Genomic DNA, 11,034 nt, shown 5'->3' with positions numbered 1-11,034 from the left:
CTTCCGGTTTTGGAACATTGTTCACATTGTTGATATTATGTACTTAATTTATTATTTGTATGTTCTGTTTTTCTCTAATGATAATATAGCTTTTATTTTCGAAAGTACTAGTACGAGTTACAACATACTCTATAACTACTTGAATTGGTGAATCCACTGACTTCCCTTTTTATTTGTGAAATTTGTGTAGTTGTGATCCATTCTCATACCTTAGATGCTCATGTGTACAATACTTTGTTGTATTCTTCTTATTTTATGAGTCTGGTGAGTTGGTGTTGTTGGTTGGGAAGCTACCGATATATTGGTGTTGGTCGTAATGGTTGAATAATATGTTATGCAGCTATGAAAATGGTTGCATAACCTGTTATGCATCTACAAAAGTTGTTGCATAATTTGTTATGCAGTCCAGAAAATGGTTGCATAACACATTATGCAGCGGTTTTTCTGTTAGTATTGAAACCAACATAAAATATAGAATGCATCACTTGTTATGCATTTACAATAATATCTGCATAACATGTTATCCAATCGTGAAAATGGATGCATAAAGCATTATGCAACCACTTTTTTGTAAGCACTGAAATAAAAAAGTTGATGCATAACCTGATATGCATCCATAAATATGGTTGCATAATGCATGATGCATCAATTTTTTATGTACGCACTAAAATCAACCACAACAATGGCTACATAACTTGTTATAAATGCATAACTTTGTTATGCGGATAACTTGTTATGCAGTCGAGGAAAATGGTTGCATAATTCGTTATGTGTATGCATAATGTGTGATGCATCTTTTTTGGTGGCTGCATAATGGTTATGTATCAAGTTTTCGAAAATTCTGCCTAAAATGACGATCACCTCCGATCTTTTCGTGAAAAACAAAAATTTAATATTGTTGTTTGTACTCGTTGCGTAACTCTCTTTAAAAGATTTCCAACGATATAAAATTTGTAAAATTCTAAGGCGCGGTTTTTTAGATATGTTATATCCAAGTTGTGTTGCCGATTATACCCCTGATGCATAACCCGTTATGCAAGACACTTTAAATTTTCATGTAATTATGGGTGTCATGGAAACAAAAATTAATCTTGGGCCTGACAATAAAAATATTATTTTTTTGGGCTTGCCAATTTTCCCTTTTAGGCTTTTCTAATTTATTATTTTTTTTCTTTGGGCCTGAGCCTCTTTTCCCGCCTGGATGTGGCCCAGAAGAAATTTAAGTGCATTGAAGATATAACACGTACGCATATCCAGAAACTTCTGAGTGACCTCTTTTTCCTATATAACCTTCTCAGAGATCAATCAGTTTGCAATTGAGATAGACGAAAAAGAGGAGGAGATAAAGATTATTGAAATTTCTGGTTGCTCCAAATTGAATCAAGGTGAGTTGATGCCGTTTGATACTATTAAGAATTTAATTTATCTGATTCAGATTACTGAGAATCCTTGATGTTAATCTTTGATTGCAGATGTACGCAAGAAGGTCAAGGTATTCGCGCTCTCGATCTCCATATGACCGATATAGTAGGTCTGTTTCGAGATCGGTATCAAAATCCAGGTCGAGGAGTCGATCTAGGTAATTATTTTGTTTCTGAATGATGTGACAAATTTTCCCGTGGTATTAGATTATATGTTGTTGATTTTCCAGTGGATTTGATTTGGTTTTGTTTGAATTTTGAAATGGTTTTCAGGAGTGTGGAAAATCCTGGGAATAATCTCTATGTCACCGGTTTATCCCCTCGGATTACGAAGAAAGAATTGGAGAAACATTTCTCAAGTGAAGGAGGAAAGGTAATATTTGTGTCATTCCTTAGGGTTTTGCTTACCTGATTTATTTTGATCACATCCATAATTGATACCCTGTTTGATTGCAAAAACATGCTATATTCTTTTCCAACCTAAACCATAAAGCTATTTTGTTATTTTGGTGAATAGCAACTCGCCTTGATTATCCGTATGTCCGTTGCGAACACCCGTCCAGGTAGTCGTTTAGAATAGGTGCTCATGCACATATTGGTGTATCATTTTGCAATTTATATGATATAGATGACGTACACAGGTCTTGCCTTGAAATTCTCAGTTGTTGGAGGTGTTTGGTATTAGTAGCTAGGAGTTGTGTTATTCAAGGATTAACGGTCTATATAGCTGAATTATATTGGCCTTGTTGTCTAGATTGTTGCAGCTTCTTTACATTTTTGTAAGTATGTGTTTACTCATATTGACGTGTTTTTGACTTTACAGGTGGTAGATACCCACCTTGTGGTTGATCCTCGTACCAGGGAGTCTCGCGGGTTTGGATTTGTGACTATGTCCAATGTAGAGGAAGCTAATCGCTGCCTTAAATATCTGGATCATTCGGTCCTAGAAGGTCGTGTCATCACTGTGGAAAAGGTAGTTGGTTCTTCACCAGATTGTTGGCTGCAATTATATTAACTGTATCTATTGCATGTCTTTGTTTCTTCCCTTATGTATAAATGTTGAGATATGTTTGCTCTTTTCCATTTGAAGTTTTCTTGGTAGCAGGTGGCTGTGTAGCAGCTCTTCATCAAACTTCAAAAGCTCTTTCACAAATTAAACAAATCAAATCAGAACAAACCAACTCATCAAGCAAATATCAGACATATAACTAGAGGGTTGTATGCCCTGTGATTCTTTTACAAATTGATCATTTCAGATTTCATTGATTGTTATTTACTTTTTGGCATGCTCATCTAGTATCTAGTGGTGTGTTGTCATAGCCCGTTCGGTTTTCAAGTTGTTTCTTCAAACAAAATGAGCTAACAATAGCTGGTGATTCAAATACAGGCAAAGAGACGAAGGGGAAGAACACCAACCCCTGGCAGGTATCTTGGACCTAAAAGTGCCCATGGTGAGAGCCTCTCCTTGTATTGATGATATCTTTAACATCGTTTAAGCATTGTTTTACTGCTTGAAGTAGTGTTTTAACTCCAGGTTTATTTGCTTTTGTCTTGATGCAGTGCGCCGTCGATCTTGTAGCTACTCTTCACACAGTAGGAGTCGTTCCAGATCTCCTCGTTACTCCTCAGAGAGGGACAGGGAAATATCACACTCTCCTGACAGGCGCAGGTATTCCAGGTCTCGTTCCCCATACAGTAGATCTCCAGACAGCAGGGGCGAGAGATCTTACCGAGCACATTCACGTGATCGCTCTGTGACTCCCTACACTGGAAGGTGTGATCGGTCGTACTCCCCGTATTATCATAGAAGAAGACGCGATCGTTCTGTGACTCCATATATGAGAAGGCATGATCGATCATACTCACCCTATCGCTACAGAAGAAGACGTGACCGTTCAGTTTCTCCTTACTATAGAAGGCGTGATCGTTCTGTTTCTGTGGACTCAGGAAGGCGCGATTTTTCTGCTTCGCCCCGTCGTCGAAGGCATTACCATAGAGGCTCATTGTCGCCCCGTTCCAGAAGGCAGTACAACTCTCCTTACGCATCCTCTTCCAGTCGGAGTGTTTCACCAAGGGGTAGGAGGAGCTCAAGGAGAAGCTACTCTCGCAGTGCATCTCCCGTATTGAGAAAACACAGGAAAAGCTACTCCCCCAGCCCACGTCGAGGGCAAAGTAGGAGCTCACGACATTATTCTCCTAGTGCATCACCACCACCCAGGTCAAGGAGTGCTAGTTTGTCCTCACGCTCAATATCTGCTTCATCGAGGTCAAGATCTCCTACACCTGTGTGACACTGAGGAAAATTCCTCACTGAATTGTGGAAGCATTTACCATATTGTTAAGCAGGCGAACTTTGAAAGTAATATAGTATTAAATTAATTGCTTTGGAGTCCATCCATCTGTGTTGTTCGTGTAGTGTCTCAGCTTAGTTTTATCTACAGATGTTATGTTTAAAATGTAGCCTTTCTTTCTGCATGGAAGTATCCACTTTGATTGCTGAATGAATGCTTTGTTCCGTATGTATCTTTGATTTTAGTAGGCAAAATGCAGTACCTGTAAAGTTTAAAAGGAGACTCAGAAAGACTCTAGAACATGGTTACAGTCTTTCTGGGAAAAAGTTGTTTTCTTTCTTAAAACTTGATTTGATGCCGTACAATTATCTTTTTTTGGCGGGTTCATTCAAGAACTAACTAAGTGAGCCTTGCAAACCTGAGGACATCATTATACAGAATATGCTTCAAGAAACGACAACCCACGTTTGCTGCTTTTTTTTTGTCAAAATTTTTGACAAAACGTCAGCGAAATTCCCTTCCAGGAAGCAGCGATGTTGAAACACAAGTTTATCAAAGAGAGAGGATATAGCTCTAATATCCCGCAGCGAACCTGTACATAACCAGTTCCCTAGCTTACTAGTCACCCATTCACCGCAAATTGGGAATCACTTTCTACAACTAACTTTTTAACATTTTTAAGATGTAAAGCAAGTTCCATACCATCCGTTGCCCATATTTCAGCCACATTGTTAGAGTTTTTGCCCTTTATATATGTACTTGGCAAAAAACTGCCTAGAAAAGACCATTATCTGAGCGAAGAATGCCGCTATTGTCGCCACATCCCATGTGAAGTTGCATAAATCATCATATCAGTTACATCATTCGCCTCCAGCGCTGCGCATACCCACTTCTCACTCGGCCATAGTAGTTGCCACATCCAAAGTGAAGTCCTATAAATAATCACATCGGTCGCCTCTAGCGGCCACCTGTCGCTGGTTATCTAGAGCCTTTTGGGATGGATCCGCACTGTAGGCTTCAGAGACTATTTGGGCCATCAATTTTGGCCACCAATGGTGTTTCCGGAGAAAAATAATAATCATGAAGCAAATGTCCAAAGACAAACAGATTGAAAAAGATTTGTTTGATGTTAACTGGACAAATTGTGATTAAATATGTAAGCCAAGACCATCCGCAAAATCCTCCCATCTTTTGTATTTATTTTGGGGCGTTTGATGGTACTTATGGGTGATGAACTGGTGATAATTTCATATAGGATCTTGTCTCCTCATGTGCCAAGAAAAATATAATATAGGAAATTCTTCTTATATAGATTGAAGTGAGAATTACTAAATAGCATACAAATGGAAATAGGCAAGCTTTACGCCTCCATTATAGTTCCAGATTCTTTTGGGATTTTATTTCTGTAGCAAATGAATGTAAGAAAAAGCAACAGCCACCATCGGCTATAACTTTAGGGTACTGGGCATGCCTTGATGTTCCAAATTTCCTTTGCGTACTGTGCAATCGTCCTGTCGCTGCTGAATTTACCACTGCCTGCGGTGCTCAAGATGGACATCCTTAGCCATTTTTCCTTGTCCCTGCAAAATAATATAGCGAAAACACAAAGAGGTAAATAAAATCCTAATCTTTATTTTCATTTTCCGTAGAATCATAAGAACCCTTATCAGAGCTCAAGATGGCTGAACACAATGACTAAATTGGAAAAATAGAATAGGAGAGCAGTTGTCGATGTTCTTACTTATAAGCTTCATCCACCTTGGCCTGAGCATCCATGTAGCTTGCGAAGTCGTGACCGACCAAGAAGTAATCACCCCGACCGTAACCAGTGTTCCCTTCCAAAGAGTCAAGAAGTGGGTTATAGTCATAACTACCAAATGCGCCACTTCTTATATATTCCTTGGACTCTTCGAAACGGGGATCAGGCTTGAACTGCAAGGTAACCAACGAAAACTGTTCTTAGGAGATTTCTTGTTGCTCCACCAACCTGTTTTAGAGTAAGAAAAGAAATCAAATTTTCTTACCAGCCCATTTTCTCTATCCTTGCGCAGTTTCGGGACTTCATCAGCCGTTGCGCCAAAGAGGAAGAAGTTATCTTCTCCAATTTCCTCTCTTATTTCTACATTAGCCCCATCTAGTGTTCCAATTATGAGACAACCATTTAGTGAAAACTTCATGTTGCTTGTACCACTTGCCTCCATGCCTGCTGTACTGATATGCTGTGATAATTCACTCCCTGGAATGAGCATCTCAGCTACAGATACATTGTAGTTCGGAACAAAAACAATCTGCACATTCATAAAATTTTCAGTTCATGGATACAAGTTCAACTGTTAAGATTTTCCTGAGAGATGTTAAGATAGCAAAACTGGTGATTTTGAGAAACTGAAGACTTAGAAATATTTCCTGCATCTAGGGAGGAGAAGAAGAAAGGAAGGAAGGTAACCCTATGAAAAACTGTACTGTACCTTCAAGTATTTATTGACCTCAGGATCACTATTGACCACGGCCCCAACATCGTTCACCAACTTCACTATTCTTTTGGCATTTGTATATGTTGCAAATGCCTTTCCTCCAATCATGATGGTGCGAGCTGTTATCTTGGCCCGTTCCTCAGGGCTCATTTCCTATAAACAATCAATAATAGGTGTCATTCAACGCTTCCTCAAACTGTAAGGTAGACTTTCTGTTTCCTTTTTTGAGCTAACTTGTGGTTGGAATGTCAAATGGAAGTAATAATGGTCCCCAAATAGCGCTAACTTGTAACCATGATGTTTACTTTCATACCTTTAGCTTCTTGTATCTATAAACTGCACCCAAAATGTTCATCAGCTGCCTCTTGTACTCGTGAATGCGCTTAACTTGTATGTCAAAGAGGCTGTCAGGGTCAATGGTCAAACCGGTCACCTGTAATACGTAATCTGCTAAGCGGCGTTTATTAGCCATCTTTGCTGATGCCCACTCAGCTTGCAACTCCGTGTTATCAGCAAACTGGTTGACACATTGTAGTTGCAAATCGTCATTGGAGTACAAAACCCTTTCTGACAACAATAACTAGGGAATTAATCTAAAACATTATAGTGAAAATACGTACTTGGCGAAGTTTAACAAGAAGATCAAGGTTGGTAACCCATTCGTCAGTTTTCAACCATTTGGTGATTATGCTGCTGAGCTCAGGGCTGCAAAATCGGAGCCACCTGCGAGGAGTAATGCCATTGGTCTTATTCTGGAACTTGGCAGGCCATATAGAGACATAATCCACAAATAACTCCGCTTTCAATATGTCACTATGTAACTGGGCTACACCATTTACCTACAGGAATTTTGAAGCATTCTTTCGACTTAGAACTTTTCGGAAGCCAAGAGATACATCAGTTGTTAAAAAAAGAGAGACCATGCATATAAGTGGGGTAGAAGGAAATTATACCGTGTGTGCAGAAACCACACACATATTTGCCATCCGCACAACTGGCTTTTGTGGGTTGTTATCCAGAATGCGCAGGCTGGAGAGCTTGCTTTCAAGGTCAGATCTAGTAGAAAATACCATCGCCATAAACTGCAAAAGGAATCAAAAATCTCTAAAAACGCTGTGCATGTTGTATATTGAAAAAAAGTAGTAAGAGAAATAAGAGGAGGTGGTGGTGACATACACGCTTATCAATTTCTTCAATGATTTCCATATGGCGAGGGAGAAGTTTCTTCATGACAACCTGTGACCATTTCTCTAGTGCTTCAGGAAGAACTGTATGATTGGTGTAAGCAATTGTCCTAGTTCAAGAAAATCCTCGACTTAGTCTCATGAATTACCATTTAATAATAAATTAAGAATTTCTTTTGTCGAAGACTAAATAACTGTTCCAATCTACTTGTTAAGTTGCAGTTCACAAGAGAAAGATAAGGACAGGCAACCGTTTGACATACTTAGTTGTTATATCCCAAGCTTCGTCCCAGCCAAGTCCTTCTATGTCCATTAGCAGACGCATCAGTTCTGGAATAGCAAGAGTAGGATGAGTATCATTCAGTTGTACTGCCACTTTGGTAGGAAAGTCAGACCAATTCCATGAGCCCTTCTCATCTCTCCTTTCCTTGAATCGGGCAATAATGTCCTGTAAAAGAACTTTTCAGTAAGGAATCAACCAAAATCATCACGAATGACAAACATTTTTCTCACTGGTGCTATGGGGGACTCTGGAATGGCGAGGACAAAAAGTGATAGATCTCCTTCAAATCCAGATAGCCTCTACATTCAGAAAGTACAAATACGGAAATAAATGTAGTGCTGACAAGAGGCTGAGATAAATTTACCTGAAGTGAGGCACTGCAGAGGAAAAACTGTTGTTTCAACCTTAAAAGCTTTCCATTTTCAGTAGCATCACCAGGATACAGAACTGCACAAATCTGCAACAGACAATTGATTGGAGTTTCAGTCGGATTGGATAGACAATCAGTTGTCACATACACAACTAGTGGAGAAGAACTTTTAATAAAGTTTACTAGGTTATACATTCATTTTCTGTAGGCAGGTAATTACTTACCCACTCAAAATCAAATGATATAACAGAGAGCACCAGTAACAACAGTTGAAGGTTAAGGGGTTTATATCTGACCTGCTGAGCTTTCGAATGAAGCTGAGCTGCAGTTTCATATTGCCCATCATTAAACTGAAATAAGTCAAAATCCTGAGTGACAGCCTTTGCATCCCATAGACGAAGACTATTAGTGTTTCTTGTCTTGTATCCAGGAATCGGGACATCATATGCCAAAGCCTGAATGACCTCTCCTCCAACCAATTTTCGACTGGAGACACACAAACACAAGAACTCAATAGAGGTTCGAAAGAGGTAAAAACTTTCTACAGTGAACAGTAAGAATAATATGTCATACTCCATTATAAATGCAAACCACATATATAATTCTTATCATTTAATAATAGTGTTTTTCTTCTACAATCATGCAACGTAAGTATTAAGAAATTAAGCGTAAAAGACTTACGATCCTTCAGGTGTAACCTCAACATGTCCAAAGAATGTGATAGGAAACACAATATCATGTCTCACAACTTCCCAAGGGCTAAATTTCTGCAATACCAACCACAAATCACTAATCAAAAATGATTTTGAGATTAAAAAAACAGTTAACACATGTTAAGTTTAAGAACACACACCTCTAGCCAATCTTCAGCAGTCTCTTCTTGGCCTTCCTTGGTAATTCTCTGCTTAAACAGCCCATATCTGTATCTTAAACCATAACCCCAAGCAGGTAAATTCAAAGTCGCCATGGAATCCAGAAAACATGATGCTAGCCTTCCCAAACCACCATTTCCTAATGCTGCATCTTTCTCCTACAATCATGTCAACCAGTATACATAACATCAATTAATTTACGAAAAAAAATGTCATCACATAAAACGAATAGACGATTAATACACATACCTGTTCACGAATGTTTTCGAGATCATGTCCTAATTTATTAAGAGCATCAGCATATGCATCTTGAAGATTGAGGTTACCGATTGCATTAGTTAAAGCTCGTCCTTGTAGATACTCCATGGATAGATAATACGTTTGTTTTGGATCAACCTCGTGGTAGTGCTGGTAAGTCTCATTCCATTGCTGCAAAAAAAAAATAATAAAAAAAAATCAATTCACGTAATTAAAATCTTTTGAGTAAAATTTTGAGAATGAATTTGGGGGATTTACTTGGACGAGTCGATCACGAACACTGTCAGCAGTAGCGTAGTAAGCTTGTTCAGGTTGGAATTTGAAAGGGGAGAAATGAGGAGTGAATTTTGCATGGTAATTGATGTTTGATGCTATTTCTGATGGTTTCTCGGCTAATGGATTAGAAACGGCCGGAATCTTTGTAGAATCGGTACCATTCGTCGACATTTTCACTGAAAAAAAATAAACAATAAAAATGTTTTTTAATCAGAGAAGAATTCCAATGAGAATCCACAATTACAATGGTTTTGCGAGAGAAACTGAGATAACTTACAGATGAGGAAGAAGAGAGGAAGCTGTGTGTTGTAGATCCACACACACAGAGCTTGGGATATCGAACCCTGAATGAAGTTGGAGTTAAAAGTGTCTTTCTGTTAATAAAGGGAGTGAGTGATTTTAGAGAGGAGAGAGACAGTGGGAGTGAGCGAGTGAACGAGGAGAGGGGGAGTCACGAGAGGTGATGATAAGGAAGACACGTGAGAGAGGTGCAACTAATGCACGCCAAGTGTCCGCTTTTTCACTCCATACTTCAGGTTAAAAAAACATTAGAGTCAGTTTGGATACAAGAAAAAGAGTTCTCAGTGCTTCTCTAGTAATAAAAGTCAGTTTGGACGAATTTGGTTGCGCCATGTATATTCTCGAAGGCTATATTATTAGGGCGTCACATTCCGGGGTTTTACTTGGATTCTTAATGTCCAAAAAAGTGGTTGTGGGATATCTAACACATATACAAAATGTCTAGATTACCCTTTAACTAGTAGTGATTTTACGTTCAGGTTTGAATTAATTCCAACCGTAGAATTTTATTTGCATGTAATTTTACTTCCAGGTTTGGATTAGTTCCAACCATAGAATCTCATTTTACGTCCAGGTTTCTTTTAATTCCAACCGTAGAATCCGATTTTACGTCCAGTTTTCTTTTAATTCCAACCGTAGAAGTGATTTTGCGTCCAGGTCTGGATTATTTCCAAAAGTGATTTTACGTCCAGGTTTGGACTAATTCCAACCGTAGAATTTTATATGTATGTAGTTTTACGTCCAGGTTTGGACTAATTCCAACCGTAGAATTTTATATGTATGTAGTTTTGCGTCCATGTTTGGACTAATTCCAACCGTAGAATTTTATATGTATGTAGTTTTGCGTCCATGTTTGAATTAGTTTCAATCGTAGAAGCTCATTTTACGTCCAGATTCCTTTAAATTCCAACCATAGAATCTTATTTTACGTCCAGGTTTGGAATATTTCCAACCGTAGAAGTGATTTTACGTCTAGATTTGGATTATTTCCAACCGTAGGATTTTTTATGGTCAATTTTTCTTCCCACAAAAACTTTGCCCCAAAATACAACAAAATTCATTAATTTAATTTTTATCTAATTAAATTAAATTAAAATTAACTAAATAAGAATTGTTTAGTCATTACAAAATTATTTGAGATAAGGGGTTTTTGATATTACTTATGGATGACTACTTTTTGTCCTATTAGATGACGCCCCTCGAATATAATGTGACGTCCCAATAATAGCCTTCATATTTTGTTGTGTGCTTTGGAAATGTAATTGTGAATTGTCATTTATATCATGTGGAGAAAGAAATGAAATA

General features: G+C 38.3%; 2 protein-coding genes across 5 annotated transcripts; one reads left to right on the top strand and one right to left on the bottom strand.

Moving 5' to 3' along the window:
- The first annotated feature begins 1,274 nt into the window (after positions 1-1,274).
- Positions 1,275-3,992, top strand: LOC113310245 (serine/arginine-rich splicing factor SR45a-like). 4 transcript variants are annotated; one of them, XR_003341039.1, is made up of 7 exons: positions 1,275-1,385; positions 1,473-1,579; positions 1,695-1,794; positions 2,245-2,394; positions 2,512-2,636; positions 2,809-2,872; positions 2,982-3,059. XR_003341039.1 is itself a non-coding variant. In XM_026558847.1 (6 exons), exons 2-6 carry the CDS (start codon positions 1,473-1,475, stop codon positions 3,710-3,712), a joined length of 1,152 nt encoding a protein of 383 aa, XP_026414632.1. In that variant the 5' UTR covers positions 1,275-1,385; the 3' UTR covers positions 3,713-3,992. The 4 variants fall into 4 exon arrangements, 3 of the variants coding, with proteins under 3 accessions (XP_026414632.1, XP_026414634.1, XP_026414633.1); XM_026558847.1 differs by lacking the exon at positions 2,512-2,636 and having other exon boundaries at positions 2,982-3,992; XM_026558849.1 differs by lacking the exons at positions 2,809-2,872; positions 2,982-3,059 and having other exon boundaries at positions 2,527-2,701.
- A 990-nt stretch (positions 3,993-4,982) lies between these two features.
- On the bottom strand, positions 4,983-9,853 carry LOC113310131 (alpha-glucan phosphorylase, H isozyme-like). Its single transcript, XM_026558715.1, has 16 exons — positions 9,707-9,853; positions 9,412-9,605; positions 9,145-9,324; positions 8,877-9,053; positions 8,705-8,790; positions 8,320-8,509; positions 8,018-8,110; positions 7,634-7,818; positions 7,363-7,480; positions 7,140-7,268; positions 6,807-7,025; positions 6,500-6,703; positions 6,181-6,339; positions 5,737-6,000; positions 5,454-5,644; positions 4,983-5,292 (listed from the first exon to the last, which is right to left on the bottom strand). The coding sequence occupies exons 2-16, from the start codon at positions 9,598-9,600 to the stop codon at positions 5,166-5,168; spliced, it is 2,511 nt and encodes an 836-aa protein (XP_026414500.1). The 5' UTR covers positions 9,601-9,605; positions 9,707-9,853; the 3' UTR covers positions 4,983-5,165.
- Between the last annotated feature and the right edge of the window lie 1,181 nt (positions 9,854-11,034).

This window comes from Papaver somniferum, chromosome 9 (genome assembly GCF_003573695.1).
Source record: "Papaver somniferum cultivar HN1 chromosome 9, ASM357369v1, whole genome shotgun sequence".
In the NCBI taxonomy this organism is placed as follows: Eukaryota; Viridiplantae; Streptophyta; class Magnoliopsida; order Ranunculales; family Papaveraceae; genus Papaver; species Papaver somniferum.
Note: the sequence above shows the minus strand (reverse complement) of the source record. Positions and strands in the feature narration are given on the sequence as shown.

Excerpts from the sequence above, each read along its gene's own strand:
- LOC113310131 (XM_026558715.1), bottom strand. The coding sequence starts at position 9,600 with ATGTCGACGAATGGTACCGATTCTACAAAGATTCCGGCCGTTTCTAAT. Across the intron at positions 7,269-7,362 it reads TTGAAGAAATTGATAAGCGT|TTTATGGCGATGGTATTTTC; the intron begins GTATGTCACCAC and ends TTCCTTTTGCAG. Across the intron at positions 6,340-6,499 it reads ATAGATACAAGAAGCTAAAG|GAAATGAGCCCTGAGGAACG; the intron begins GTATGAAAGTAA and ends GATTGTTTATAG.
- LOC113310245 (XM_026558847.1), top strand. The coding sequence starts at position 1,473 with ATGTACGCAAGAAGGTCAAGGTATTCGCGCTCTCGATCTCCATATGAC. Across the intron at positions 1,795-2,244 it reads TCTCAAGTGAAGGAGGAAAG|GTGGTAGATACCCACCTTGT; the intron begins GTAATATTTGTG and ends TTGACTTTACAG. Across the intron at positions 2,395-2,808 it reads GTGTCATCACTGTGGAAAAG|GCAAAGAGACGAAGGGGAAG; the intron begins GTAGTTGGTTCT and ends ATTCAAATACAG.